The sequence below is a fragment of the Anabrus simplex genome, chromosome 3 (assembly GCF_040414725.1).
Source record: "Anabrus simplex isolate iqAnaSimp1 chromosome 3, ASM4041472v1, whole genome shotgun sequence".
Taxonomy (NCBI): domain Eukaryota; kingdom Metazoa; phylum Arthropoda; class Insecta; order Orthoptera; family Tettigoniidae; genus Anabrus; species Anabrus simplex.
This window is the reverse complement of record NC_090267.1, coordinates 428,340,722-428,366,895: the sequence shown is the minus strand read 5'-3', so window position 1 is coordinate 428,366,895 and position 26,174 is coordinate 428,340,722. Positions and strand designations below refer to the sequence as shown.

Here is a 26,174-nt window from a genome sequence, read left to right as displayed (position 1 = left end):
ACAGCGAGGTAAGACGGCACCTGCAAGAACATGCGCATAATATCGAATAAGCAGACCAATGCAATATGAATGATATGGGAAAAACCTGTTGTGGACAATGCAAACTACAAAAATGCCCAGGGACTAATTTTCTTCTTAATATAATAGGTTTATAGTCATTCAGATACTCAAACCTATACAAATATTCATCCAAATGTAGAATATCTAGCCTTACAACACTTTTAATGATTTGAATAATATATCTGTAGCCGTCACGTTGTAATAGGCCTAATTACTTCCCCAATAAAATGTAAATAGTATGTTTTGATGTGCGATGCAATAATTTCAGAAACTTCTGATATAATCCGATAAACGCTTGGTTGACTAACCTGATATAATTAGCACAAATCAACCTTAAAATACATGGTGGTAGTGCAACACGTTCATTTTTCTTATAACTCAGTATAGTTCTTGACTATTTCATAGGCCTTGATAACTTATCAACTTGTGACACGTTTTGAATTAAGCTAAATACTGGTAATGATGATGATGATGATGATGACAACAACAACAACCTGAAATTAAGAGGTGGCATAAAAATCTCAAAATAATGTCTTCATTAATGGTGAGATAGCGAGTCCTGTAGGTTATGTTCACTCTCTCAGTCAAAGGAACAAGAATATTCATAATGCTCACTTTAACTAAAACGAAACCTTCTTTAAATTGTTGCTCACATTACATTTCGACAGGATTTCCCGTCTCTACTGTGTGCATGGAAATTATTCTGTAATAATAATAATAATAATCGTATGGCCTCAGCTACCGTTTGCAGACATTTCGATTTGACGCCATCTGGCTGTCTGCTCGTCAATTTCGACGTTCCGGTTTACTCTGTCTGCCATCTAGCGCACCTAGAGTAAACCGGATCTCTCTTGGGCGTCTATGGCTGAGATTTAATTAATTTTGTCGGGTAAATACCAAATGTATCACCAGAGATCTTTTACATGCCGACATCGTACGACATGGAGTGTCGATTGGACTTTTTTCCGCCCTTCAAAAATCCGACTACCTCTGCCGGGTTTGAACCCGCTATCTTGGGATCCGGAGGCCGACACTCTACCACGGATCCACAGAGGCAGCTAATTATTCTGTGAATGAAATGTAACATATTCAGCAAAATCATTATCCTCCATCTTGCTACAACATAAGTGAGTCACTTAAGTGTGTGTGAGAAGACCACTTATAGATTAAGTGGGACACTTAAGTAGGTAATATGAAATGAAACCTGGCTTATAAGGGGCACTTATGTGCAAGTGTTGTCTGTGAATTCGGCCCTATATTACATATACTTATGCCATAAGACAATAAGAATATGCAAAGGCTAAGCATGCAAACCGTACAAAATTCATGACAAGACAAGGTTGATAATGAAATTTCCTTTCATTTCAACAGAAGTGATCTTTATAGAGGAGGTAACTTTGCTTTCATTCTTGGAAGATTTTTTACAGAATTTTCTTGCTTCTTACAAATTCTAGTTGAATTCTATACGTATGAAATGGGCGAAATACAACCATATTAATAAAATGGTTGTGTTCGTCACAAATGCTTGTGTTCGTCACTTAACACCAACTATATTATTAAATGCATTATTGGAGCATGCCACAATTCTACCTACCTGGTATTACACGAACAGATTTACAATCCTACAGAAAAAAAAGTTTTACTTATACCCGCAAATGTAACACTACTGATTTTCACAATACGGCAGTAGCAATATGTAAATCTTGCAAGTTACAAAAAACCATGACTATATAGTGCCAACGTGCAAGGTTAACACTAACTGTAATATGACGTATCAACAAGTGGGGTCCCCAAATTGTATGGTTACCGACACTGAATTGAACCCAACAGTTAGAGAAAGTTACTATAAATCAACACCTTCAGTATAAAGACGGGAGAAAAAGTAAGGTTGTACCCCTAGTGTATACGCTTAGATTGCAGGGACAATACTAAAGGATAATACGCCGAAGTGGTATTGCAGAGTATTGTAGTTGGTATTTTATTACTTAACATACTGCTTACCTTATTGTTATTGATCTTTGTATAAAAGCCTACACAGTATTTCTTTCCTTTGATTCCTTCTTTTTGTAAATTCATAGCATATGTTACTCTATTTTTGTTTGAGTTCTCATTTTTCTGGTAAGAAGAGTGAAGAATTGCTAAGGAATACAGGTATACAGTGGTGGTGGTAGTAGTTTATGGGTGAGCATGCATTAAAGAGTATGACGGAAGTTGTGAAGGGTTTGAGAGAGATAATTTAGAATTCTCAAAGAGGTCAGAAATCAAGGTAGCTCTTCTTCAAACAATATACAGGTTATGGTAGGAATACAAAAAGGATGGAAATGAGGTTGCTGTACAAGACAGATGGGCTTATGTTTTAAGGAGAAAAAGCGACGGCCAAGTGCTCTAATTCAGTACAGCTATTGTTGAGAAATCAGTATGAGTCACTACAGGTAGAATAGCAGAGGGAAGATGCAGAACAGAGAAGTATTGCACAGGACAGGGAAGAAGGATGGCCCAAACCATGTGCCCATTTGCTCAGTATGAAAAGAACCGTGACTCAGTAAGTCCAAGATGACCTCTTATGTTCAGTAGTAACCCAGGTCCTGCCACCCCCTCCACACAGCCTTCACAGACTAGTGATGGGAATATTGAATGTTTTAAACTATCGGTAGACTACCGATTGTGTTTAAATCTAAGAATTTCATTTTTGTCCGTATTGAACTGAGAATAGAAGATAGGAAACTTAAAAGGGTCCACCTTTTCAATACAAATAAATGTTATAGTTTATTTACAACATGTATTTACACTTGGAACTAGTTTCGACGCTGTTTGGCGTCATCTTCAGCCAAAATGTGGGAAATAGGCATAGCATGTAGACATTTATATTATACAAGGTGTTACATCAGTATGATTAAATGAGAGAATATGAAGATGTGAAGTACATTGGGTGATATGAATAAACCGGAGACGTAACTCTGGTCTCATAAATATTAAGACATGTCTCAAATGTATATGAATAAAAAAGCGATGTCTCAGCAGTGACCTTTGCTCCTTGAGACACAGCTCGTTAGCGGATTCTCCCGGAGACACATCTCCAAATGTATATGAATAAACTGGAGTTTAGTCTCTCTGAATGGAGACTGGTCTCAGAATTTCTTGAGACAGCCCAGAAGGTGACTCAAGCCGATAGAATCAGGCTGAAAACGTGATGGCGGAGTTTATGATGGTTTTACAACGGAGAAGAAAAATTTATAAAGCACGAAGAAATTCTCTCGAACATGATTATAAAGATCTCTACCGTTACCGGAAAGAAAATGTGGAATGGTTAGCACATTTTCTGGAGCCAATACACGAGATATTCATATAACAATAATGATAAAGATGATGATGATAGCTATTTGCGATAGGATTTAACATGCATCATAAAGTCTAAGATGTTCAAAATCAAACCAGAAATATGCAAAACCGTGCAACATACAATTCTGATAATTTTCTTAGTAATTATTAAATTAATTTAATTATTCTTAATCTATTCTACATTTGTGATTTTTTCTGTACGTTAACATTTTTTCTATTCACAAAATACGACTAACATTTTATAAATGAAATTAATTCACAATCACGGAAAAGGCCGAAACAAAACATAGCTATGTTTAAGATATGACCTACAATTATTCAAGGCTTTCATTATTCACTTTGTCTTGCTCCTTAGCTGAATGGTCAGCGTGGTACTTTTCGGTTCAGGGAGCCCCCGGGTTCGATTCGTTGTCAGGTCAGAGATTTTAACCTTAAATCCTCAACATTCCTGCAACTCACACACAGCACTATCCTCCACTACAATAACACGGCAGATTACACCATCCTCGTCGGAGGGTCTGCCTTACAAGGGCTGTACCAGGCTAAAAATAGCCACACGAAATTATTACCTATTATTATTATTATTATTATTATTATTATTATTATTATTCACATTTTGATATCTGGAAGGATATTTTTTCAAGTCTGAAAATTATCGCTCTCTATCACATGTTGGCCAAATGGTATTGAACGAATGTGCTTGTGTCTTTGGTCCTGGTGTAAGCTATCCCATTTATGTTTAAGTGCCGTAAAATTCCCTGCCCATGCCTTTTTCGATTGCACTGTTTCTAAGTTTATTTAAAAGTTTCAACCGGCGGCTCTTGCCCTTGAAAAAATATGCTGTAACTGGTTTCACAACATTTAACAGATTCGCATAATGACGTTATTCGGCCAATAATTTGCTGCCTCTATAAGTGCTGCTCTTTCTCAACCATCGCACCGAAATCTCACTTGCGCCGAATACTACCAGGGAAGCATTTGGTTTGGATCAGACAGATTTCGATTAAACTTCCATGAATTGTCAATCCACCTGTCTTAAATTTATTGCTGATATTCACTTTGTCATAAAATCAACGACATTGTTATAATTAATTGCTAAAGAACAGCTGGGTGGTTTGCAGCTGTATTGACCTCGCGTATGCACTGTAGAAATGCACTGATAGTTCTATTTTAAAGTTACATTAAACAGTGCGCTATAGAGTGAAAATTAGATTTTGACAACATTAACAGAATGTCTTGCTCGTCAAACCCATTTTACTAACAAGTACAGGATATGAATATTTCAATATATTAGGCTTTTAATACTTCTTTGTCGTTTACAATTGAAGCTAAATTATGTAATATGAAATCCTCGTCATTTGTATATAAACTTGCATGCTATAAATAGCCTTAAACTTTCGGATTCTTGTTGAGAGTGATTCATTTTGTCACACTGCGGGTAACCTATATAACAACGTCAATCATGCAGTGATGTTCTGATGTCTTAATTGATCATCCTACCACGTTTCATTGAAATCGCTGCCATCTACACACCACGTTCCATGTACAACTGGAGCAAAAATTTACTGTCAATAAATACCGGTACGAAAATGTTATTTCACGGCATAACGGTTATCACCATTGAGTTCCGGATGTCTTAGCTCATCATGTTACTAAGTTTCATTGCAATTTGTCCGGTCAAAATCAAACAACTCCCTTGTTAGTTATATTCGTTAATGAATATGGATAGAATTTTGTATTATTTCTATGTTTTGAAAGTTGGAAATTTAGACAGTTTATGCAACAGTATATAGGTACTGGTTGTATATTATATACCGGGTGAGTTGGCCGTGTGGTTAGGGGCGCGCAGCTGTGGGCTTACATCCGGGGGGTAGTGGGTTCAAGCCCCACTGTGGGGAACCCTGAATATCGTTTTCCGTGGTTTCCCATTTTCACACCAGGCAAATGCTGGGACTGTACCTTAAGGCCACGGTCGCTTCCATCCCACTCCTAAACCTGTCCCATCGTCGCCATAAGACCTATCTATGTCGGTACGACGTAAAACAAATTGTAGAAAAAGTGCATTATATGCAGAAACACCCCTAGATATGCACAGGTATGATCAATAAACTCCTCATATTCGTGAATAATGAAGTACAAAGCGTGTTTAAAAAGTGTTTGAATGACTTTCAATGACCGCAGAAAATTATGCATTTGTATGTGGATCCTAAATGTGATGATAAATACAATGTAACTTTTTACAGTTCTTACACAATATCTTGAAGGAAACTTACAAGAAAAGAAACCTTAAATCAGTCGTTCCCAAGCTGGGGTTCAAGTATACTAAGTGTACGAGCCACTACGTTTATGTAAGCCTAGAAAGAAGCGAAATAAGAACTAGTGATTACTGAATATTGATAGGTAGAATAGGCTCCCAAGTGAAACATAACTGAAGAAAAAGAAAAGTCTGTCAAGAACTATTCTAAATGAAAAAAATATCGGTGGGGGTTCCATTTCGGCTGTACTTGTTTGTTCTGCTCTTTTCTCCCTTTCATGTAAAATATTTTCCATTTGCAGTTGCAAAATCTGTTTTTGCACTGAAATGAGTTCTTCTGTTTTTTCGAGAACACACTGTCGCTTTTCAATCTTTTTCGCTTTTAAATCTAACACTTTCATCTGTTCCAACAAAACCACTCTTCGTAGCTCTCTGATTGTTAATTCACTCGTCAGCTGACAGATACCAGAACCAGTGTGCGAGACTCGTCTCAAGCGGAAGGAGACAAGTCTCGTTAGCGAGAAACAAACTTTATTCATATACATGACGAGTTCTGTCTCGCAAGTGACTTCCGTCTCAATCCTCCCTTGAGACTTGTTTCCGAGTTAAATCTCATTTTTATTCATATCACCCATTGTCAGTTTCAAAATGGTCATGAAGGGCGAGTCAAAATTGTATAAACATCAGATAACATAAACACATAAACAAAAAAAAACATATAAACTGCCAAATTTCATCTCAACCCAAATATTTAAAAAAGGTTATGTGCATTTTTGAGACGATTGTATTTATTGAAATCTAACCTATGTTTTGTACTACACTCGCGGCAGGCAACATTCAATGGAAGAGTGTCTGAAATAATTTGAATCTCCAATGCCAATCATCTCGTACTTCCGCATGGTTTTGCTAAAGTTTATATGTTTATATGTTTTTTTGTTTATGTGTTTATGTTATCTAATGTTTATACAATTTTGACTCGCCCTTCATGACCATTTTGAAACTGACATTGTACTTCACGTCTTCATATTCTCTCATTTAATCATACTGATGTAACACCTTGTATAATATAAATGTCTACATGCTATGCCTATTTCCCACATTTTGGCTGAAGATGACGCCAAACAGCGCCGGAACTAGTTCCAAGTGTAAATACATGTTGTAAATAAACTATAACATTTATTTGTATTGAAAAGGTGGACCCTTTTAAGTTTCCTATCTACCGATTGTGTAGCGTGACTATCGAATGAAACCATTTGATAGTTTTCATTCGGTTTGAAATCGGTTATAAAGTAATAATGTACGTTCTGTACTGTGGTAGTACTAGTAACTAGTAATAAGTCATTTGCTAGTAACTACCGAAATGTGGATTCTTTGATCATACTACAGATTTTTATAGCGTGTTTTCTTTTGTTGGTAGTGATATATGCGGAAATCTTGAGTCTAGTAACAAACGTCACACAATGTTCGAGTGAAGTGATTGGAAACTGAAATACGCTGGTCTATAAATTAAGATAAAATGTCTCGATTAAAGTAATTGTGGTCATTAAATTTCATTTTAAATAAAATGCATTTTTGTGTCACTAACCACAAGTTAAAGAATGTAAAATCGTCTGTTCATAAAGTAACAAATGTTAGGTAATTTCAGACGCAGGTAAGGTTTACACCTTATTGTAATGACACCACATATTAAAGTCCGGCTCAATACCTAAAGGGTTAGCATGCTGGCCTTTGGTCACAGGGGTCCCGGGTTCGATTCCCAGCACGGTTGGGAATTTTAATCATAATTGGTTAATTTCTCTGGCACGGGGGCTGGGTGTATGTGTCGTCTTCATCATCATTTCATCATCACCACAATGCGCAGGTCGCCTACGGCCGTCAATTCAGAAGACCTGCACCTGGCGAGCCGAACATGTCCTCGGACATTCCCGGCACTATAAGCCATGCGCCATTTCATTTTACCACATACAATATTAAGGTAATGTGAATACAGCAAACGAAACTAAATTTAAAAACAACATATTTTCTTAGGACCAAGTAATGGGGCATATATTAATTTAAAAATAATTCTTCATTTAATCAATCAATGAATGCTGATCTACATTTAGGGCAGTCGCCCAGGTGGCAGATACCCTATCTGTTGTTTTCCTAGCCTTTTCTTAAATGATTTCAATGACATTGGAAATTTATTGAACATCTCCCTTGATAAGTTATTCCAACTTTATGTTCATATTGTGATCTTTCCAACTTGTAAAGACGCCACTCAAACTTGTTTGTCTACTAATGTCATTCCACGCCATTTCTCCGCTGACAGCTCGGAACATACCGGACCATTTATATTGGTATTACATACCACTCAGTCGAGCACCTTGTATCCTTTCTCCCAGTTCTTCCCAGCCCAAACTTTGCAACAATTTTGTAATGCTAGTCTTTTGTCAGAAATCACCCAGAACAAATCGAGCTGCTTTTCTTTCGATTTTTTCCAGTTCTTGAATCAAGTAATCCTGGTGAGGATCCCATACACTGGAACCATATTCTAGTTGGGATCTTACCAGAGACTTATAAGCTCTCTCCTTTACATCCTACGACAACCCCTAAACACCCTCATAACCATGTGAAGAGATCTGTATCCTTTATTTACAATCCCATTTATGTGATTACCCCAATGAAGATCTTTCCTTATATTAACACCCAGATACTTACAATGATCCCCAAAAGGAACTTTCACACCACCAATGCAGTAATTAAAACTCAAGAGGGCTTTTCGTATTTGTGAAACTCACAACCTGACTTTTAACCTCGTTTATCAACATACCATTGCTTGCTGTCCATCTCACAACATTATCGAGGTCATTTTGCAGTTGCTCACAATCTTGTAACTTAATTATTACTCTATAGAGAATAACGTCATCCGCAAAAAGCCTTACCTCTGATTCCACTCCTTTACTCAAATCATTTATATATATAAGAAAACAGAGGTCCAATAATACTGCCTTGAGGTATACCCCTCTTAATTATTACAGGGTCAGCTAAAGCTTCACCTACTCTAATTCTATGAGATCTATTTTCTAGAAATAAAGCCACCCATTCAGTCACTTTTTTGTCTAGTCCAACTGCATTCATTTTTGCCAGTAGTCTCCCATGATCCACCCTATCAAATGCTTTAGATATGTCAATCGCGATACAGTCCATTTGACCTCCAGAATCCAAACTATCAGCTATATCTTGCTGGAATCCTAGAATTTGAGCTTCAGTGGAATAACCTTTCCTAAAACTGAATTGCCTTCTATCGAACCAGTTATTAATTTCACAAACATGTCTTATATAATCAGAAAGAATGCCTTCCCTAAGCTTACATGCAATGCATCTCAAACTTACTGGCCTGTAATTTTCAGCTTTATGTCTATCACCCTTTCCTTTATACACAGGGGCTACTATAGCAACTCTCCATTAATTTTGTATAGCTCCTTCAACCAAACAATAATGAAATAAGTACTTCAGATATGGTACTGTATCCCAACCAATTGTCGTTAGTATTTAGTATAACCCCAGAAATCTGATCAATTCCAGCCGCTTTTCTCGTTTTCAACTTTTGTATCATTTTAAATATCATTGTTATCATATGTAAATTTTAATACTTCTTTAGCATTAGTCACCTCCTCTATCTGGACATTTTCCTTGTAACCAACAATCTTTACATACTGCTGACTGAATACTTCTGCCTTTTGAAGATCCTCACATACACTCTTTCCTTGTTCATTAATTATTCTTGGAATGTCCTTCTTGGAACCTGTTTCTGCCTTAAAATAGCTATACATACCCTTCCATTTTTCACTAAAATTCGTATGACTGCCAATTATGCTTGCCATTATGTTATCCTTAGGTGCCTTCTTTGCTAGATTCAATTTCCTAGTAAGTTCCTTCAATTTCTCCTTACTTCCAAAGCCATTTCTAACTCTTTCTTTCCAATCTGCACCTCCTTCTTAGTCTCTTAATTTCTCTATTATAATAAGGCGGGTCTTTGTCATTCCTTACTCCTTACCACCTTGAAAGGTACAAACCTGTTTGCACATTTCTCAACAATTTCATTAAACCCATCCCAGAGTCCGTTTATATTCTTATTTAGCATTTTCTACCGATCACAATTACTTTTTAAAAACTGCCTCATGCCTGTTTTATCAGCCATATGGTACTGCCAAATAGTTCTACTTTTAAAACCTTCCTTTCTATCACATTTATTTTTAACTACGACATAAACAGCCTAGTGATCACTAATACCATCTTTACTTTGGTTTCTCTACAGAGCTCATCTGGTTTTATCAGCACACGTCCAGGATATTTTCCCCTCTAGTTGGTTCCGTCACTTTCTGAATCAGCTGTCCTTCCCATATTAACTTATTTGCCATTTGTTGGTCACGCTCCCTGTCGTTCACATTTCCTTCCCAACTGACATTTGGTAAATTAAGATCTCCCGCTACAATCACATTCCTTTCCATGTCGTTTCCCACATAGCTGATTATCTTATCAAATAATTCTGAATCTGTGTCAGCACTACCCTTTCCTGGTCTGTACACTCCAAAAACATCAAGTTGCCTATTAACTTTAGAAATGAGCCTTACACCTAGGAAGTGGCCTTGCCTCAATTAAGGTACAGCCCCAGCATTTGACTGGTGGAAAAATAGGAAACCACAGAATACTATCTTCAGGGCTGCCAACAATAGGGTTCGAATCTACTATCTCCCGGATGCAAGATCCCAGCTGCGCGCCCCTAACCCCCACATCCAACTCGCCCGGTCGTACCAAGTGTAACAGCCTGTTTGAATATTGGCGTGAATTAGATTGGGAGTTCGGTAACTTCCTTCTTTAGCAACCCATTCCTCTGGTTCATAAATTTTCTGATACTACTGGTACGTAACAAACTGGTTCATCATAGCATTCAAACTATTCAATCCCAACTCTGAGGCACTGATTGGAATGAGCAGTGTGCACATTTAACAGGATAATGGCAGAGGAGTGTTCACGGCTGTCTACAGCCTGGTCAGTTCAGCTCTGGAACTTTGGACTGTTATATCGGCACTATAGTACTGTTCGTTAAATGTGAGAAAATGTGCGGTTTTTCATTTGATCAAGTATTTTATATGATAAGATCACTTTTAATAGCTACATTCCTACTGACGTTTTTGAAATGACCTATGTTGACTTCAGTTAGGAAAACCACAAAGACAGTTTATCTGAGAATCCCATTACATCAGCTGATATTCTTATACACAGAAAATGTCTTTCTACGCCACAAGAAGTCACAGGTGCACACTTAAATGAAGACATTTGGGACAAATTGAGGTCAAATTGTACATCTTTTGCATTTTTGTCACAATCAGTCTTATACAAGCTTGACGAATTCAAAATCAGGATTTGAACAGATCACTTTGTTCGACCTACAGTAGCTCCAGCTGCCACAGCTACTTCTCCGTGCAATGATTGCAGACACTCTTGAATGTCCTCAGTAAATGGTAACAATTGCATGCTGCAATACCAAAGACGTGTGAAGAGTGAGAGTTCCAGGTAGAAAATTCCAGGATAACAGAAGGGGATTCAGTGTAAAACCAAGGTATGCAAGTTGCTATCTCAGTAACGTGGCGTCACAGAAGTGTGATACAAGAGATACAACAAATGAACCGTGAATGAGTAAGGCACAATTTAATGTTCAATTTATAACAATGTATAACTGGGACACCTTATTCCTGAGAATTACAGATATTGATGTGGGAACTTCCAGCTTACGTCAATGTTTACGCTAGCAACAGATAAAAAAGTGCTTGGTTAATTGGATTATAGGACCTCTGCTGAATGTGCTAACATTGATTGTCAGATAGGGTGCCAGGAATAAATTCTCTCAGTCTCTCAGTAACAGGCATACTGTATAACATGGAAAAATGGTCCCAAATTCTGCAAACTAACATTCATAAAAGGCACTATCATGCAAGTTAACATTATATATATGCACCAAAGTCAGAAGAAAAGCCATGTAATGCAATATAAACACCCCAATATTGGCTATTAAATGTCTAATTTAGACAAATTGTATTCGGGTATAATAATACTATTTATGCTAAATTTACTGAATATATTGTATTCTCATGTTTGCTTTTTCTCTTTTTCTTATTTTTTCATATTTTGAATAGTTTTTTTTAATATTACAAATTCTATTGTTTGTACTGTGTATTATGTTTTATAAAATCCACCTATAGATGGAGGTTGTCTTTGTTGGTGGCATATGTTTAAAAATAAATAAATAAATAAATAAATAAATAAATAAATAAATAAATAAATAAATGAAATCCAATATCTTCAAAATATCCTTTATGCATGAATTTTCTACTAAAATGGCCAAAACATGTAAACATGCATGGAAAAAGAATGGTTATTTGGAATCTTTAAGTCATAAAACGAATATTTGCAAAGTTTGAGAAGTGTAACTAGTTTATTTAAAAACATGCACTTGCATGGAAATCCAGGCTCTACTGATCATATTCAAAAACTTGCACCATTTCTTGCATTGTTTGACGACGATTCTCATGAAGCAACTCATTCAAGCGAGTTTCGTCAAAATCTGAGTGTCTTCCAGAATGTGGATCATCACACATGTCAAACATTCTTGCTCAAAAGCGGGAAAATCAGTATTGTGCTGTTCTTTCACCAACTGCTTCATTCCCGCACACTTCACAAATTATTCCCGCAACTCCCGCTGCATTGAATCCTCAGTTAAACTGAAAGAGCAAAACGTGTTTGAAATGCTCACTTTTCTCAACTTGACATTCCATATCCGTTTGTCTGAAATACACACAAATAAAATGTTCACAATCAAGAAAACTTGTGTTTCACAACACATAAACTCCAAACTCAGTTAAAACAATGGAATAACAAGAAGCAATCCCTTCATGCCGCATTGTTCCCAACCCAAAAGAATACCGCACGAACTTTTGCACTGACCCTATAGGAACTCCCATTTTTTAAAAATGAACAGAATGAAGATAAAACAAAATAAGATCCCAGAATTCTTTCCAAACTCAATATAGTTATGATCCAAATTGTAAGTATGTTATTCTTCTTCTTCTTTTACGACCACATAGGATCACTTTAGTCAGTCCGTCGTTCAGGTCTCTTTGAAGGGATTGTTCAGGCTTTGCGGTCTTCCCAGTACTTCTTCAGACGCTCCGATCTTCGTGCCTTTTCCTCAGTTGAAAATATGCGTGTTGTTAGTTTGTTTTGTGTAAGGGTAAAGGGGAGGTTTGTATTCTTAAGTTTTGTATTCTTAAGTTTTGTATTCTTAAGTTTTGTATTCAATTTTATTTGTGGTGTCTTCTGTTGAAAGGCCTCTACAAATACTTACCAACATAAACATTCACTTACTTTTAATTGTATTCTGTTGTATGCTGGCACCAAGTGGATTTGATATGGTGGTGGTGGTGGTGGTGGTGGTGGTGGTGGTGGTGGTGGAGAATGTAAATAGTGATGGAGTAGTTGTTACCACTCTTAAGCAAGACCAAAAACCAACTGATCCAGATGCTGAAGAAATAAAAGTATTTGAGTATATTAATTAGTAGGCCTATGTGCTAAAAATTCTACAATACAAAATGTAACAGAGGAGAAAAAGAAAATCTATTAATATCAGTGCACATTTTGTTTGGCTACCAACTTAAGGACATTTTCTCCAGCAATACCTACATAAATAAAATCATGATGTCTATATATTGATTATTTTGGCAAACTTTTCTTATAATTATCTATTTCGGTTGTAATAATGACCATGTACATATTTTTTTAGCTCTGGTGACTGCCTGTCTGTTTGCTTGCTTGTCTCTTTGAGTCCTTGTAACTAAAAAACTACTGGGTATATTTCAGCCGAACTTGATATTTAGAATCCACCTGTCCTTGGGTAGGTTTTGGGGTCAATATTATTTCTAAATTCCTGAATGGACTGGGGGTTTATGAGAAGATTGAAACAGTGATTTTACTCTCCCACAAAATATACTTGACCAACCTTAATGGAAATCTACCAGCCTTAATCAATTTGAAATCTTTTTTCTTATGTACACCTTTTTGATAGGAGGATTAATAAGGTAGATATCATTAATGGACCGTTTTACAGTCTAAGTCCCAGCGGACTTACCCCAAAAGGAGGTAGGCATACAGCAATTTCTTGTAACCGGAAAACTACCAGAAATATTTTAACCAAACTTCATCTTTAGAATCCACCTATCCTCTAGTAACAATATGCACCATATATGATAAGTCAAGTCTTTTATCTTTTTCTGACCCAGACAATTAGTGTAACTTGTGGTGACCTTTTGTATTCTGCATTTTATGTTCATAATTGTCATGTCTTCTTCTATTGCAAAAGGTATAGGTGGCTGCACAGTGTAAATGTCAAAACTTGATCCAGTCCTGTATGTATCATATATGGTACAACCAAAAGTAACCCTAGAATCACTCTCCAAAATATTCTAAAATTACCATATAATCCTGAATACCACCCACACCCTTTTACAGAAATATTGCTCCTTAAATTTATGTGTGGGTCACATGTAAGGCTTTCATATCATGGTCTCATAATAAATCATTCTGAAGACTCGTCAACAGCGATTCCATGCCACGCGTCATGACAACGGCTGAAATATCGCTCCGCCACTCACTTCCACGTTACCGGAACCACATGGTGTGGCAGTTAATATGTTGTGTTCTGAGTGAAGAATTATCAGTGGTAACAAGTGATGAATTCAAAAAAGCAGTTGCAGTCATTTACTGTGAGTGAGAAACTGTAAGTTGAAATGGAAACCAAAATTATCTGAAATCGTACTGCCAGCAGAAAATATGATATTGATGAATCATGTATTCACTATTGGAGGAAGAAAAAGGAAATCTTAAAAAGTAAAGATGATTGTAGAGCTTTCCGAGGGCAGAGTGCACCGTTTCCTGAACATGAAGAACAGCTTTATAAATACGTGACTGAAAGACGTAAACTAGCTTATGGTGTATCAACTGAAATGTGTGAACTAAAATCATTAGGGATCGAAAAGGAACTTAAAAAGGAGGATCTTGCCGCAAGCCATGGGTAGATAAGGAAATTTTATCAAAGAAACAGACCGAATGTGTGACTGATTTGTACACTGAACTACTTCTCACTAGCAAATGTACCTGTGCTTCGCAACAGTATTCTACATCGCATACGGATTTCTACTTAAATTGCTGTACACACAGTGAGTAAAATTATATTAAATTGCATGTCTCTTAGCTTTATCTCGGAAATACCACTCGGAGGTCCCCATACGTTGTTTCCCATGTAAGGTGTGCGCTGAGTTTTCATGATAATGGCAGGCCATGTTTCTTACTGCCATTCACAAGAGAGTTTGGGAGTTTCCAATAAAATGGCAGGCTCACTTGCAACTGCCATTCACAATAGAGTTTGGGAGTTTTCATTATGACATGCCACTTTTCCTAATGCAAGTCACAATCGAGTTAGGGAGTTTAAATTATAATCTGGAAATGCAGCTCTACCTTAACGTATATGGGATCAAACACGACAAAATGTCCTTGGACCAAAGTTGTGCATCAACAAATTGAGGGCAATTGTGCTATCTGTTGTGTGATAATGACTTATCATTCAACCACCAAATACCTGAAATGAAGGTCTGCACAGTCATTAAATTTGCCTCCACATTTCAATAGTTTTCGCAGCCAAAAAGTTACACATTTGAACAGCTTTCCTCAAAGGAAAGTGTGTCCAGGTTCCAGGATTAACACTTGTATACATACGGAGAAATTAAGGAAGAAAGTTGATTAACTGAAGATAGGATAATAACTGAGGACAGCTGGATATGACAAATATGTAAATACAAAGTGGATGTATTGGAAATATGAAATGTCCCTCACTAAATTGTGATGATATGAGTTAGGGATTTAAGAAAACAGAAACAAAGGAGATAATCAGGCGCACGGATTCTTAGTTAATCAGATAAGAAGATAACTTACGGTGTTATTACACAAGTCTAAAGAGGCAAGCCAGAGGTACAAAATTAAAGCAGAAAACTGGAGTAGAACAGAAATACAGTCAAAATTGTAGCAAATGCCAGAAAACAACTTACAGTGTGAAATAGAAGGGCTACACTCTGCAGTCCTGTTGAAATACTGGCATCCACCCTTAGTGCTATTCGAAGACGATTGTAACCAGCAACAGTATTCTGCAAATATCCTGCAGAATAGCAGCTGACGTCTCTCTCGCCTTCTACCCAAGGAACACCACCACGAGTTTACAGGAATGATGACGAAAATGGCACCTTACTTCTCTGCTGGGAAGCAGCCAGAGACGTTATGATAAGCAGTAGGTTAGTTGTTGGTCTACAAGTGTGTCTGTCACTCAACACAAAGCACAAAACCTGCAGAAAATATTAATTTTCTCTGTGATTTGAAGAGTAACTGTATAGAGATAACAAAAAATATTTAATATGAAGGGATGTTTTACACATAGTCAACAGATTTTAGAGGAAATCAATAGTATATGAGAAAATATCAAATGACTCATTTGATCTCCCCACAAACCTCCAGTCTGTTGAGTGATTTTTAAATCATATGCATATCTAAGTGTGATTTTTAAATCATATGCATATCAAAACCTGCACTTGGATGGGTAAACACTAAATATGAAATTTGGTCGAGATCTATCCAGCCGTTTTACCGTGATGGTGGAACAGACAAACAGACAAGAAAGCTAAATACCACTGATATAGTCTTGAGTTGACCTAAACCAGATAAATATAAAAAAATTGGCAATATAAATGAAATTACAGACACTGGGCCTCCTACAACTTGATTTATAAAGATTATGGTGTGTTTTAGTGTTTTTATTATTTGTCAAGTGTTTTAAATGAGCAATTTTGTGACACATTTGCAGGAATTTAAAAAATTGGTAAGTAAACATGTGATTTATTTTCTTCCAAATTTTGTCGTTAGAAATTCAGGTGTGTGGGTCTTATTCAATGGCGGGTGGCATTCTGGATTATACTGTACGTTTTTTTGTAGGTATGTCTTATTTTGCCCCTTAAGATCAAACTGAACTGAAAAAGAAATAAACTGAATGTTAAAATCTCCCCCCCCCCCCCAAGGGCCTCTATAGCCAAAAGCCTGCCCTCCCAAAACTCCCAACCTAAAATATTATTTTTGCAGATTTGTCACATTTTGTTATCTAAGAGCCCTTTAAATACAAACTTTTATTTTTTTCAATGTTTAAATCTGGCCAAAAGTATTTAGAGGCTACACAATGTTAGGCTTTAAGGTCCATACCATTTCAAAATCCTGACTGGGGGTTTATAGAAACACCGAAACTGATTTCACTCCCTCGCAAAATATACATGAGTAACTTGAATATAAATCTACCAACCATGATGGAAATCTATTTCTAAAACATTTTTCTCATTTATAGTCTTTCAATACGAGGATTAGTAAGGGACGTATCATTAACGGAATGGTTTACAGTCCAAGTCCTAGAGGACATAGTATAGCATTGAACGCACATAGTGCTGGAAAACTAAAGAGCATTTTACTTTCTTCTTTGGATAAGGCCTTTATTCGCCATACTGTGGGAAGGTGCAGAGCTCAAATCCTGGCGCCTACATTGGCAGTTATCAGTATGGTAACCACATGCGGTTCCCCCTCATATTACAGGCTATTGCTTAGGAAGTACTTCATTTTGAGTACCAAAGCACTTATCATATCACTGAGTGAGTTGGCCAAGCAGTAAAGGTCGTGCAGCTATGAGCTTTGATTCAGGAGATAGTGAGTTTGAATCCCACTGCAGTAGTGTTGGCTACTGAATGCACGATTTGAAGCAGTGTATCGATTCATTCAAGTGTCCGAGTGAATCGATTCACAGGAACGGCAAGCTCACGGCACACGATTCAGCTTACTCCCAGTGGACAGTGCTGAGTGGCGCACTCACTGGATGTTAACGGGGAGCCGAGCTTCCGCTGCAGCGAGACAGTGAATCATGGCACATCGAGAGAATCGTGAAGGAACGCGGCTCAGTGAGACACAAGATACACACGGCTCCTTATTGGCTCACTGGACACTGGTGGGTGGAAGAGAGCCAAGCTTCCGCTGCAGCGAGACATACAGTGAGCCATAGCACACCGAAAGAATCGTGAACGAGCACGGCTCAGTGAGACACAAGATACACACACCTCCTTATCGGCACACTGGACAGTGGACACTGGCGGAGAGCCGGGCTTCCTCTGAAGCAATACAAAGAGAGCCATGGTACAGTGAAAGAATCGTACGCTAAATGGATTCCCGAGCTCAGCTCATTTGAAAATAATACCCACTTGCATTCACTATCCTCTTCTTACAGGGACGTTTAAATAATAGATGGATTTATTTTCAATGTTAAAAAGGTAGTCAAAACATAATTCTAAAGTAGCTAGTAAGTAGGTAGGCTATTAGGTTATACTATTTATTAGTTTAATGAATCTTAGTATTATAACTTAGTTGACATTTGACAATTAAGTAAACTCGACTCTAGCCTGTCCTATGACTGAGTCATGCTCATGACCTCTCAAAAGTACCTGTTTTATATTGGGAAGAACGGCTCAGTATTGTTTCAGTTTCTATGTCACATCGTTGCACAAGACTTCACGAATATGTGGACAGTAAGTGAGCTGACTGATACAATAACTTAACCAACAGTATGTTGAATCAGAAAACCAGTGGGCTACTGTACATCTCGGGTAGCCTATATAAAATATGACGATTTAAAAAAATCCTCTGCTGTTAGAAAAATACAGTACACATTTCCAAAAATGACTTAGTGTGTTTGACGTGCGGTTAGTATCGTGTAGCTATGCGCTTGCATTCGGGGGATGGTGGGTTCGAATCCCACCGTCGGCAGCCGTTAAGAGGCGGTCGGAGCTGGAACGGCCGGCCACCAGCTCAGTAGTTGTTGTAACATGGGTCAAAAGTTTGTAAGAGTTTTTATAAGGAAACGGAACAAGGTAAAATTATTTTGTTTTTATAGCGCACGGTAGTATGTGATACACTTTTCATTAGTGCAAAAACATTTCAAAAAGAAATGCAAATATAGTTATAAAATGGTAATTAAAATAACGAATCTCCATATGAAATTGAGCTCTGAACCGTGGTTTTCCTAAACTTGTTTTAAGTCAAGATGGTGTTCAAATTGGAAGCAAACTATACCATAGCGAAGTTTACATTTTTCTCTAAGGGGCTACTTTAACATACTTCAAAATTAGGGTTTCTTTATATATTTAATCGTGATTTTAATAAAGCTCTGCTTATTGACTTACGAGTGTCGGCCGAATTCTAGTGCTGGTAGTTCAGCCAGTTTCCGGCAGATGCCGCAGCGCCTTGTCCTTGAAGAGGGATGATGACAGATTAGCTCTTATCCACGCAGGGATGTGGTGAGTGAGATCTTCAGCTGCTATCAGTCGCTTCCTCACTCTTGCTTCATAACAGGCGGCAGTGGACACGCTGACAATACTTTGTTACTCGCTAGTTGTGGTATGACCTTTCAATAGCACGTTATATTTTGTCGTGTTTTATTATGCCGTATCTTTTTACCGAGTGCAATGGAATGGCAAAATGCTTGATTTGTAATAAGACATTAGAATGTATTAAAAATATTAACACTGGGCGAGCTGGCCGTGCGGTTAGAGGCGCGCGGCTGTGAGCTTGCATCCCGGAGATAGTGGGTTCGAATCCCACTCTCGTCAGCCCTGAAGATGGTTTTACGTGGTTTCCCATTTTCACACCAGGCAACTGCTGGGGCTGTACCTTAAGTAAGGCCGCGGCCGCTTCCTTCCAACTCATAGGCCTTTCCTATCCCATCGTCGCCATAAGACATATCTGTGTCGGTGTGACGTAAAACCACTAGCATTAACATTCATTGACATTATTCTTTAAAACACGCCGAAGAATATGACAAATATGTTGGTGAAGAACACCATGAAATTGCGAATGAACTTAGAACAGCTGCCTTATCTGAGGTAGGTGTTATCCGACTTTATTGAATTGTCTTTGTAATATTAGTGACGCAAGACAATTAACTTATTTTTATTGATAATTGTAGGTCGGAGGTGAATCGTCAGTTCGAATAAGCTACAATATATCTCACTAAAAGAATGGCTAAATGGCGTAACGTTACAGAAATAGATGTAGTAATGGTCGAGAATCCGCATACTGAATAGTAGTTGCTACTAATGTTTCTGTATTATCTCTGTGTGTATACATTTATAAAGCTATTTTAAGGTTTAGTAGAATAAGAATAAATTGATATAAATATATGTTGTTCCTCTTTCAGTTGTAGCCTATTACAATATGGGCAGTGGCGGTTCTAGATACGTAAAACACGAGCTCCATAGCTGCAGTCGCTAAAGTGCGGCTAGTATCCAGTATTCGGGAAATAGCAGGTTCGAACCCCACGGTCGGCAGCCCTGAAGATGGTTTTCCGTGGTTTCCCATTTTTACACCAAGCAAATGCTGGGGCTGTACCTTAATTGAATCGATTATTTCAGAAACAAGTCAAGCGCCAAATCTGTCATTTTTGGGAAAATGAAAGAAACTGTCTAGCATCAGACAATATGTTACGGTAGGCAGGCCCCGATTTACAAATGGGCGGGCTGGGCATTTGCCCAGGGCGCCAGTTTTTGAGGGTCGGTGGCCGGCGGATCGAGTAATTATGGCCTGCGTGAATTACGTCTTAAATTCATTACATTCAAATTACTTTTACATTCCACAAATTATTCCAATTATTTTATTAGACTATATAAAACACTTTAAACTATTCTAACTTTAAAACCTGAATTTAATGTATATATTTAAATTTTATGAAGAAAACGTGTCTTATTTCTAAAATTATTTACTTACATACAAACTATCAAACTGAACCAACGGCTTTTTAAATAACAATAAAAACAGCCTCATTCTTATTTGGCTGTTATCTTTATTTGGCTTGATAACTTTAATTATGAGAATGAACTGTATTTGCATAATGTGCTGTTTAAAAACTCATAATCTTGAAAACTGTAATATTTAATTATTTTTTAGAACGAGCAGAGGGGCGGGCGGCTAAATATTGTTTGCCCAGGGCGTTAACTACGTGAAATCGGGGCCTGACGGTAGGGGTTTTAATATTTTAGCTTGAGAGTATTATATCTCTTAATAATTTCTATCTAAGGAAAAATATGTTGTGCTTATTAACATTGCCATAAAAAACCGGAACAAATTTCCACTTAACTGGTTTCTGAAATAAACGAGTGTTGCAAACATATTTTTATGGGATGATTCTTGAATTTTGAAGGGATTTTGTCATAAACTCCATATTTGTTAAAAAAACATATTTTAATAGGTTTAGACTGTATTGCTGATACAAAAGGATGAAATCAGCAATGCGTGCTCATCATGACAGGAGGTAATCAATCCGCATAAACAAACTCCACAGCACATTCTGTCTCTGCAGTAGGCCATTGTAAAATGCTGTCATAAAAGTATTCATATTCCACCAAGTAAGGTTTTAAGGCATTTAGTTCACGTATCTTCTTGATATTGATGGGCACCTAAAACAAACAATAACAAAGAATAATGTAGGGCTCAGACCAGGTACTTCCTTGTCTGAGTAAGAAATATAACCTTCTCCTTTTACCCTTGCATTCCGAATAATATTACGCGTGTGAGTTTGTTTGTCTACCACTCCTCGTTTCCTTTTTAGATACAGGTTCGTCTTCTGATTTATTTTTGCTACAGTAGTGGCTTTACGTCGCACCGACACAGATAGGTCTTATGGCGACGACGGGAGAGGAAAGACCTAGGAGTTGGAAGGAAGCGTCCGTCGTCTTAAGTTACAGCCCCAGCATTTTCTTGGTGTGAAAATGGGAAACCATGGAAAACCATCTTCAGGGCTATCGACAGTGGGATTCGAACCCGCTTCTGAATTTTCAGACATATCACTTCTTCTTCTTAATCTGTTTACTCTCCAGTGTCGGTTTTTCCCTCGGACTCAGCGAGGGATCCCACCTCTAACGCCTCAAGGACAGTGTCCTGGAGTTTCAGACTTTGGGTCGGGGGATACAACTGGCGAGAATGACCAGTACCTCGCCCAGACGGCCTCACCTGCTATGCTCAACAGGGGCCTTGTGGAGGGATGGGAAGATTGGATGGGTCAGGCAAGGAAGAGGGAAGGAAGCGGCCGTGGCCTTAAGTTTTTTAGGTACCATCCCGGTATTTGCCTGGAGGAGAAGTGGGAAACCACGGAAAACCACTTCTAGGATGACTGAGGTGGGAATCGAACCCACCTCTACTCAGTTGACCTCTCGAAGCTGAGTGGACCCCGTTCCAGCCCTCGTACCACTTTTTCAAATTTCGTGGCAGAGCCGGGAATCGAACCCGGACCTCTGGGGGTGGCAGCTAATCACACTAACCACTACACCACAGAGGTGAGGCACATTACTAAGAATATAAAAAACACTGCACTGAACAAAAGAAACACTTTTTGAATCAGTTGTTCACAAAACTAGGAACATGCGATTCCAGAAACACAACAATGACAACAAAAACAGATGAACAGCTGGTTATTCTGGATTCAGAACAGCAGCGCCAACCGGAAAGGTACCAGCAGTTTATCGCGGAAACCAGCCAAGCGGTGTCACTTAACTGCTTTCTGAACTAAATACGAAATTCAACATAATGCCTGACTATTATAGGACGACGTTTCTTGACTGGTTTCAGCACCAAAATGTGCGTATAACTCATTTTTCCATTTTTTGGCACTTGACTGCTTTCTGAAATAATCGATTCAATTAAGGCCACGGCCGCTACCTTCCCACTCCTAGCCCTTTCCTGCCCCATCGTCGCCATAAGACCTATCTGTGTCTGTGCGAGGTAAAGCAACTAGCAAAAAAAAAAGAGATGTCACTTGAAGAAGAAGGATGTATGAAAGTGAGAAGCCCGGCACAAGTAAGTGGAAATAAAGCTAGGACTCAGCTAAGGGCTCTGTGGTCGCCAACCCAGACTCCCAAGTTCAGAGCCTATGGGGCCCGCTTTAGTCGCCTCTTACGACAGGCAGGGGATACTGTGGGTGTTATTCTACTACCCCCACCTACAGAGGGAAGTTGCAGTGCCCCTCAGCTGTTGCGTTCTTTACCAGCACCGTTTCCGAGTTTCATAACGGGTAGGTATACAAAACCGTCGTTTACAGTCCTTGTATTTCTTGGAAATTGGGATATCCAACGTAACTGGAATAACTCACAGGTCAGATAGGTCATTCCGGTGAGCAGCGTTGCTATTGGCTAAAGCACCTGACGTCACCGAGAGCGAGAATGAAGTGGTATATTTTTGAGCTTAGTAGTTACTCTAATTACACTCCACTCAAGTCATGAAATACAGAACTAATGGATATTTAGATGCTGTAACATTTATTATTTAAAACTTATACGAAAACATACGACTTCAAATCCGTCTTTGTAAAGACAAAGAGACTCACACAACGGCTCGAAGGATGGAACGCAGGCCTTCTGCCCCTTGGCAGGTTCGATCCTGGCTCAGGGCGGTGGTATTGGAAGGTCGACACGTTAAAGAACTCTTGCGGGACAACATTCCGGCACCTCTGTGTCTCCGAAAACAAGTTATTTTATCGAATTCAAATTTTAACACAATATGCAATGTGATGTTTTATACAGAACTGTTTGTTTCCAAGAGGAAAAAACTGTTATAAATTTGTAAGGCTCTTTTTTTACTCAGGGTTGTTGGAAAATTCCGTTCTTGGTCGCGTTATAATATTTATCGTATGTCCAAAGTATCACTGTGTGACTAAAAAATTCGTAAATGAATTAACTTCTGTTATATCAGTTTGTATTTTCATTGGATAGAATTATACGAATTACTAGCGAATGTACCCGTGCTTCGCTACGGTATTCTACATTGTATTCGAATATCGAAGTAAATAGTGTGCATGTAGTAAATAAGATTGTTTTAAAATTGCATGTCTCTTAGCGTTATCCGAGAAAGAGCATGGGGAGGTCCCCGTACGTTGTTTCCAATGTAAAGTGTTTGTTATGGATTTGTGATATAACGGCAAGCTCACTTGCCTACTGCCATTTACAATCGAGTTGGGAAGTTTACATTATAATTGCAGGCCCCATTGCCTACTATGCGCACAGAATCGATTTGGGGAGTTTTTGTTAAAATGGCTGCCCCCCTTTCCTACTTCCAGACAGATTACAGTTTTTATTATAATGGCAGGCAATTACCCTACTATCACTCGAAACTGAGTTGTGCAGTTATCATTATAATGCCAGGCCCATTTTCCTACTTCCAGCCAGCTTACTGCCAGTCACACCAAGTTGGTGAGTTTCCATCAAAATAGCAGGCCACTATGCCTAATGCCAGTCACATTTTACATGAGGACATTTCTTTATAATGGCGGGCACCCTTGCCTACTGCCAAACACAATCGGGTAGGGGAGTTTTAAACAAAACTGCATGCTCACTTGCCTTCTGCAAGTCAAATCGAGAAGTGAACTATTCATTACAATTGTAGACCTTCCTTACTAATGACAGTTACACAGGAGTTGGAGAAGGAACCCTTTCATACTGCCAGTCAAAGTATGACACACAAAGTCGGTGTGGGGAGTACTGATTACAATAGCAGACCAACCCTTTCTCGATCACTACAAATCGACATACGAAAGTATATGCGTGTTTACAATATTGAAGACCTTCATTTACAGATTAACTGCTACTAAACGTACGTCATATCGACAAAGGATTATACCATAAGACACGCCGGATTTAGTGGCCTAAATGGCTGGTCCTATGATATGTCATCTATTCTTGGGTCAGATTGAGTTAGAAACGTGGAACAGGGTAACGTTCTTGTAAGATTATCTCACATTACATTACTTTTCGGATAATTATGTGACAGCTACATACATAGCATTTGGCTGATATATGGCTACTGGGTGGGCCAATTTTCGTGAAGAGTTTGATGATTCTGTATTTCATATAAGTAATCGAAGGTATGAATTATGCATGTGAAAATTCCAAATTGACTTAACATCCATTAATAGAGAAAAATCAAACGTAAAAGGGATACAGATACGGCAAAAAGTCATAAGACCAAGGTTGTAGATCATTCCAAATTGAACGGAGATCGTGCAATCTGTTATGTGATAGGAATTTCCGAAGGTCTGCACCATCATTAAAATTGCCTGCATATTTCGATATTCTTCGGGGATAAAAAGTGAAAAATGTAATGATCTTGGATGTTTTCCGTTCGTTACAGGATAAAATGTATAATTTTGGCAGTTTCAATTATCTTCTTTTTCTTGTGGCAGATTATGCCGAAATCTGGATTTTGGGCGAGGCGGGTAAAAATTAGGACTTTCAGGAAACTAAACGAAAAATTATGCAGATGGTCATTATTACCCCTTAAACGGAAAGCTGTACGAAAATTTCGCCAAAATAGTCAGTGTAGAGGCACACAGTCGTTACGATTTGATTTATATAGATAAGGAATCTGCTCCATGTAAAACACCTTTTTGGCTATGTCCGCTGGACTTAACCTGCAAAACTGACCATTCATGATATCTCCCTTATTAATCCTCCTGACCAAAAAATGCACATGAAAAAAAAGGTTTAGAGGTAGAATTCCATCACGTTTGGTCGATTTCCAGTCAGGTTGGTCTTGTTCTGTATATATTGTGGAAGAGTAAAATCACCATTTCGGTTCCCTATAAACCGCCAGTCCATTCCGGAACATGAAATGTTATTTACGTTTAAAACCTACCTTTGGACAGGTGGATGCTAAATATGAATTTTGGTTCGAATGTCTTCAGTAGTTTTCAAGTTGTAAGGAATACGCTTTACACGCACCCGCTCGTGAGTTAAGTCCGTTGGGACTTGTACAAAAAAACGGTCCGTTAATGATATCTCCCTTATTAATCCTTGTATCGAAATGATTCACATGAGAAAAAAGGTTTAGAAAAAAATTTCTACCAAGGCAGGTAGATTTAAATTAACGTTGGTTGTGTATATTTTGTGGAAGTGCAAAATCACTGTTTCGGTTTCGTATAAACCCCCAGTCAGTTCAGGGATTTAGAAACAATATTTGCCCTAAAACCTATCAAGGACAGGTGTATTCTAAATATGAGTATTGGTGGGAATACATCCAGTAGTTTGTAGCACTCGCGTACATACGGCGTAATTAAGGAAGAAAATAATACAGTTAAGAGAGTTGAAAGTAATAGAAAATGGATTATAACCGAGGACAGCCGGATAACGACAAATATGTAAATGCCTAGTTAATGTATTGGAAAATCAAATGACCCTCAATAAATTATGCTAGTGTGAGTTATGGATATAATAAAGCGGTAACAGAGGAGAAATTTAGGTCCAGTGATTCTTAGGTAAACAAAAGATAAGAAGACGACTAATGGTGTTATTACTTAATCTATTCGAAGGCGGTT

At 38.0% G+C, this 26,174-nt stretch overlaps 1 protein-coding gene across 15 annotated transcripts in view; it reads right to left on the bottom strand.

Moving 5' to 3' along the window:
• Positions 1-26,174, bottom strand: part of LOC136866457 (nuclear pore complex protein Nup98-Nup96) — a 274,665-nt gene that overhangs the window by 98,123 nt on the left and 150,368 nt on the right. For 12 of the 15 annotated variants that reach the window (XM_067143423.2, XM_067143430.2, XM_067143432.2 and 9 more), the window contains one exon: positions 13,061-13,216. The exons of the other annotated variants lie outside the window; for them this stretch is intronic. In XM_067143423.2, the coding sequence (XP_066999524.2) occupies positions 13,061-13,216 (156 nt within the window). The remainder of the gene's footprint in view (positions 1-13,060; positions 13,217-26,174) is intronic. 15 annotated transcript variants of the gene reach the window in all.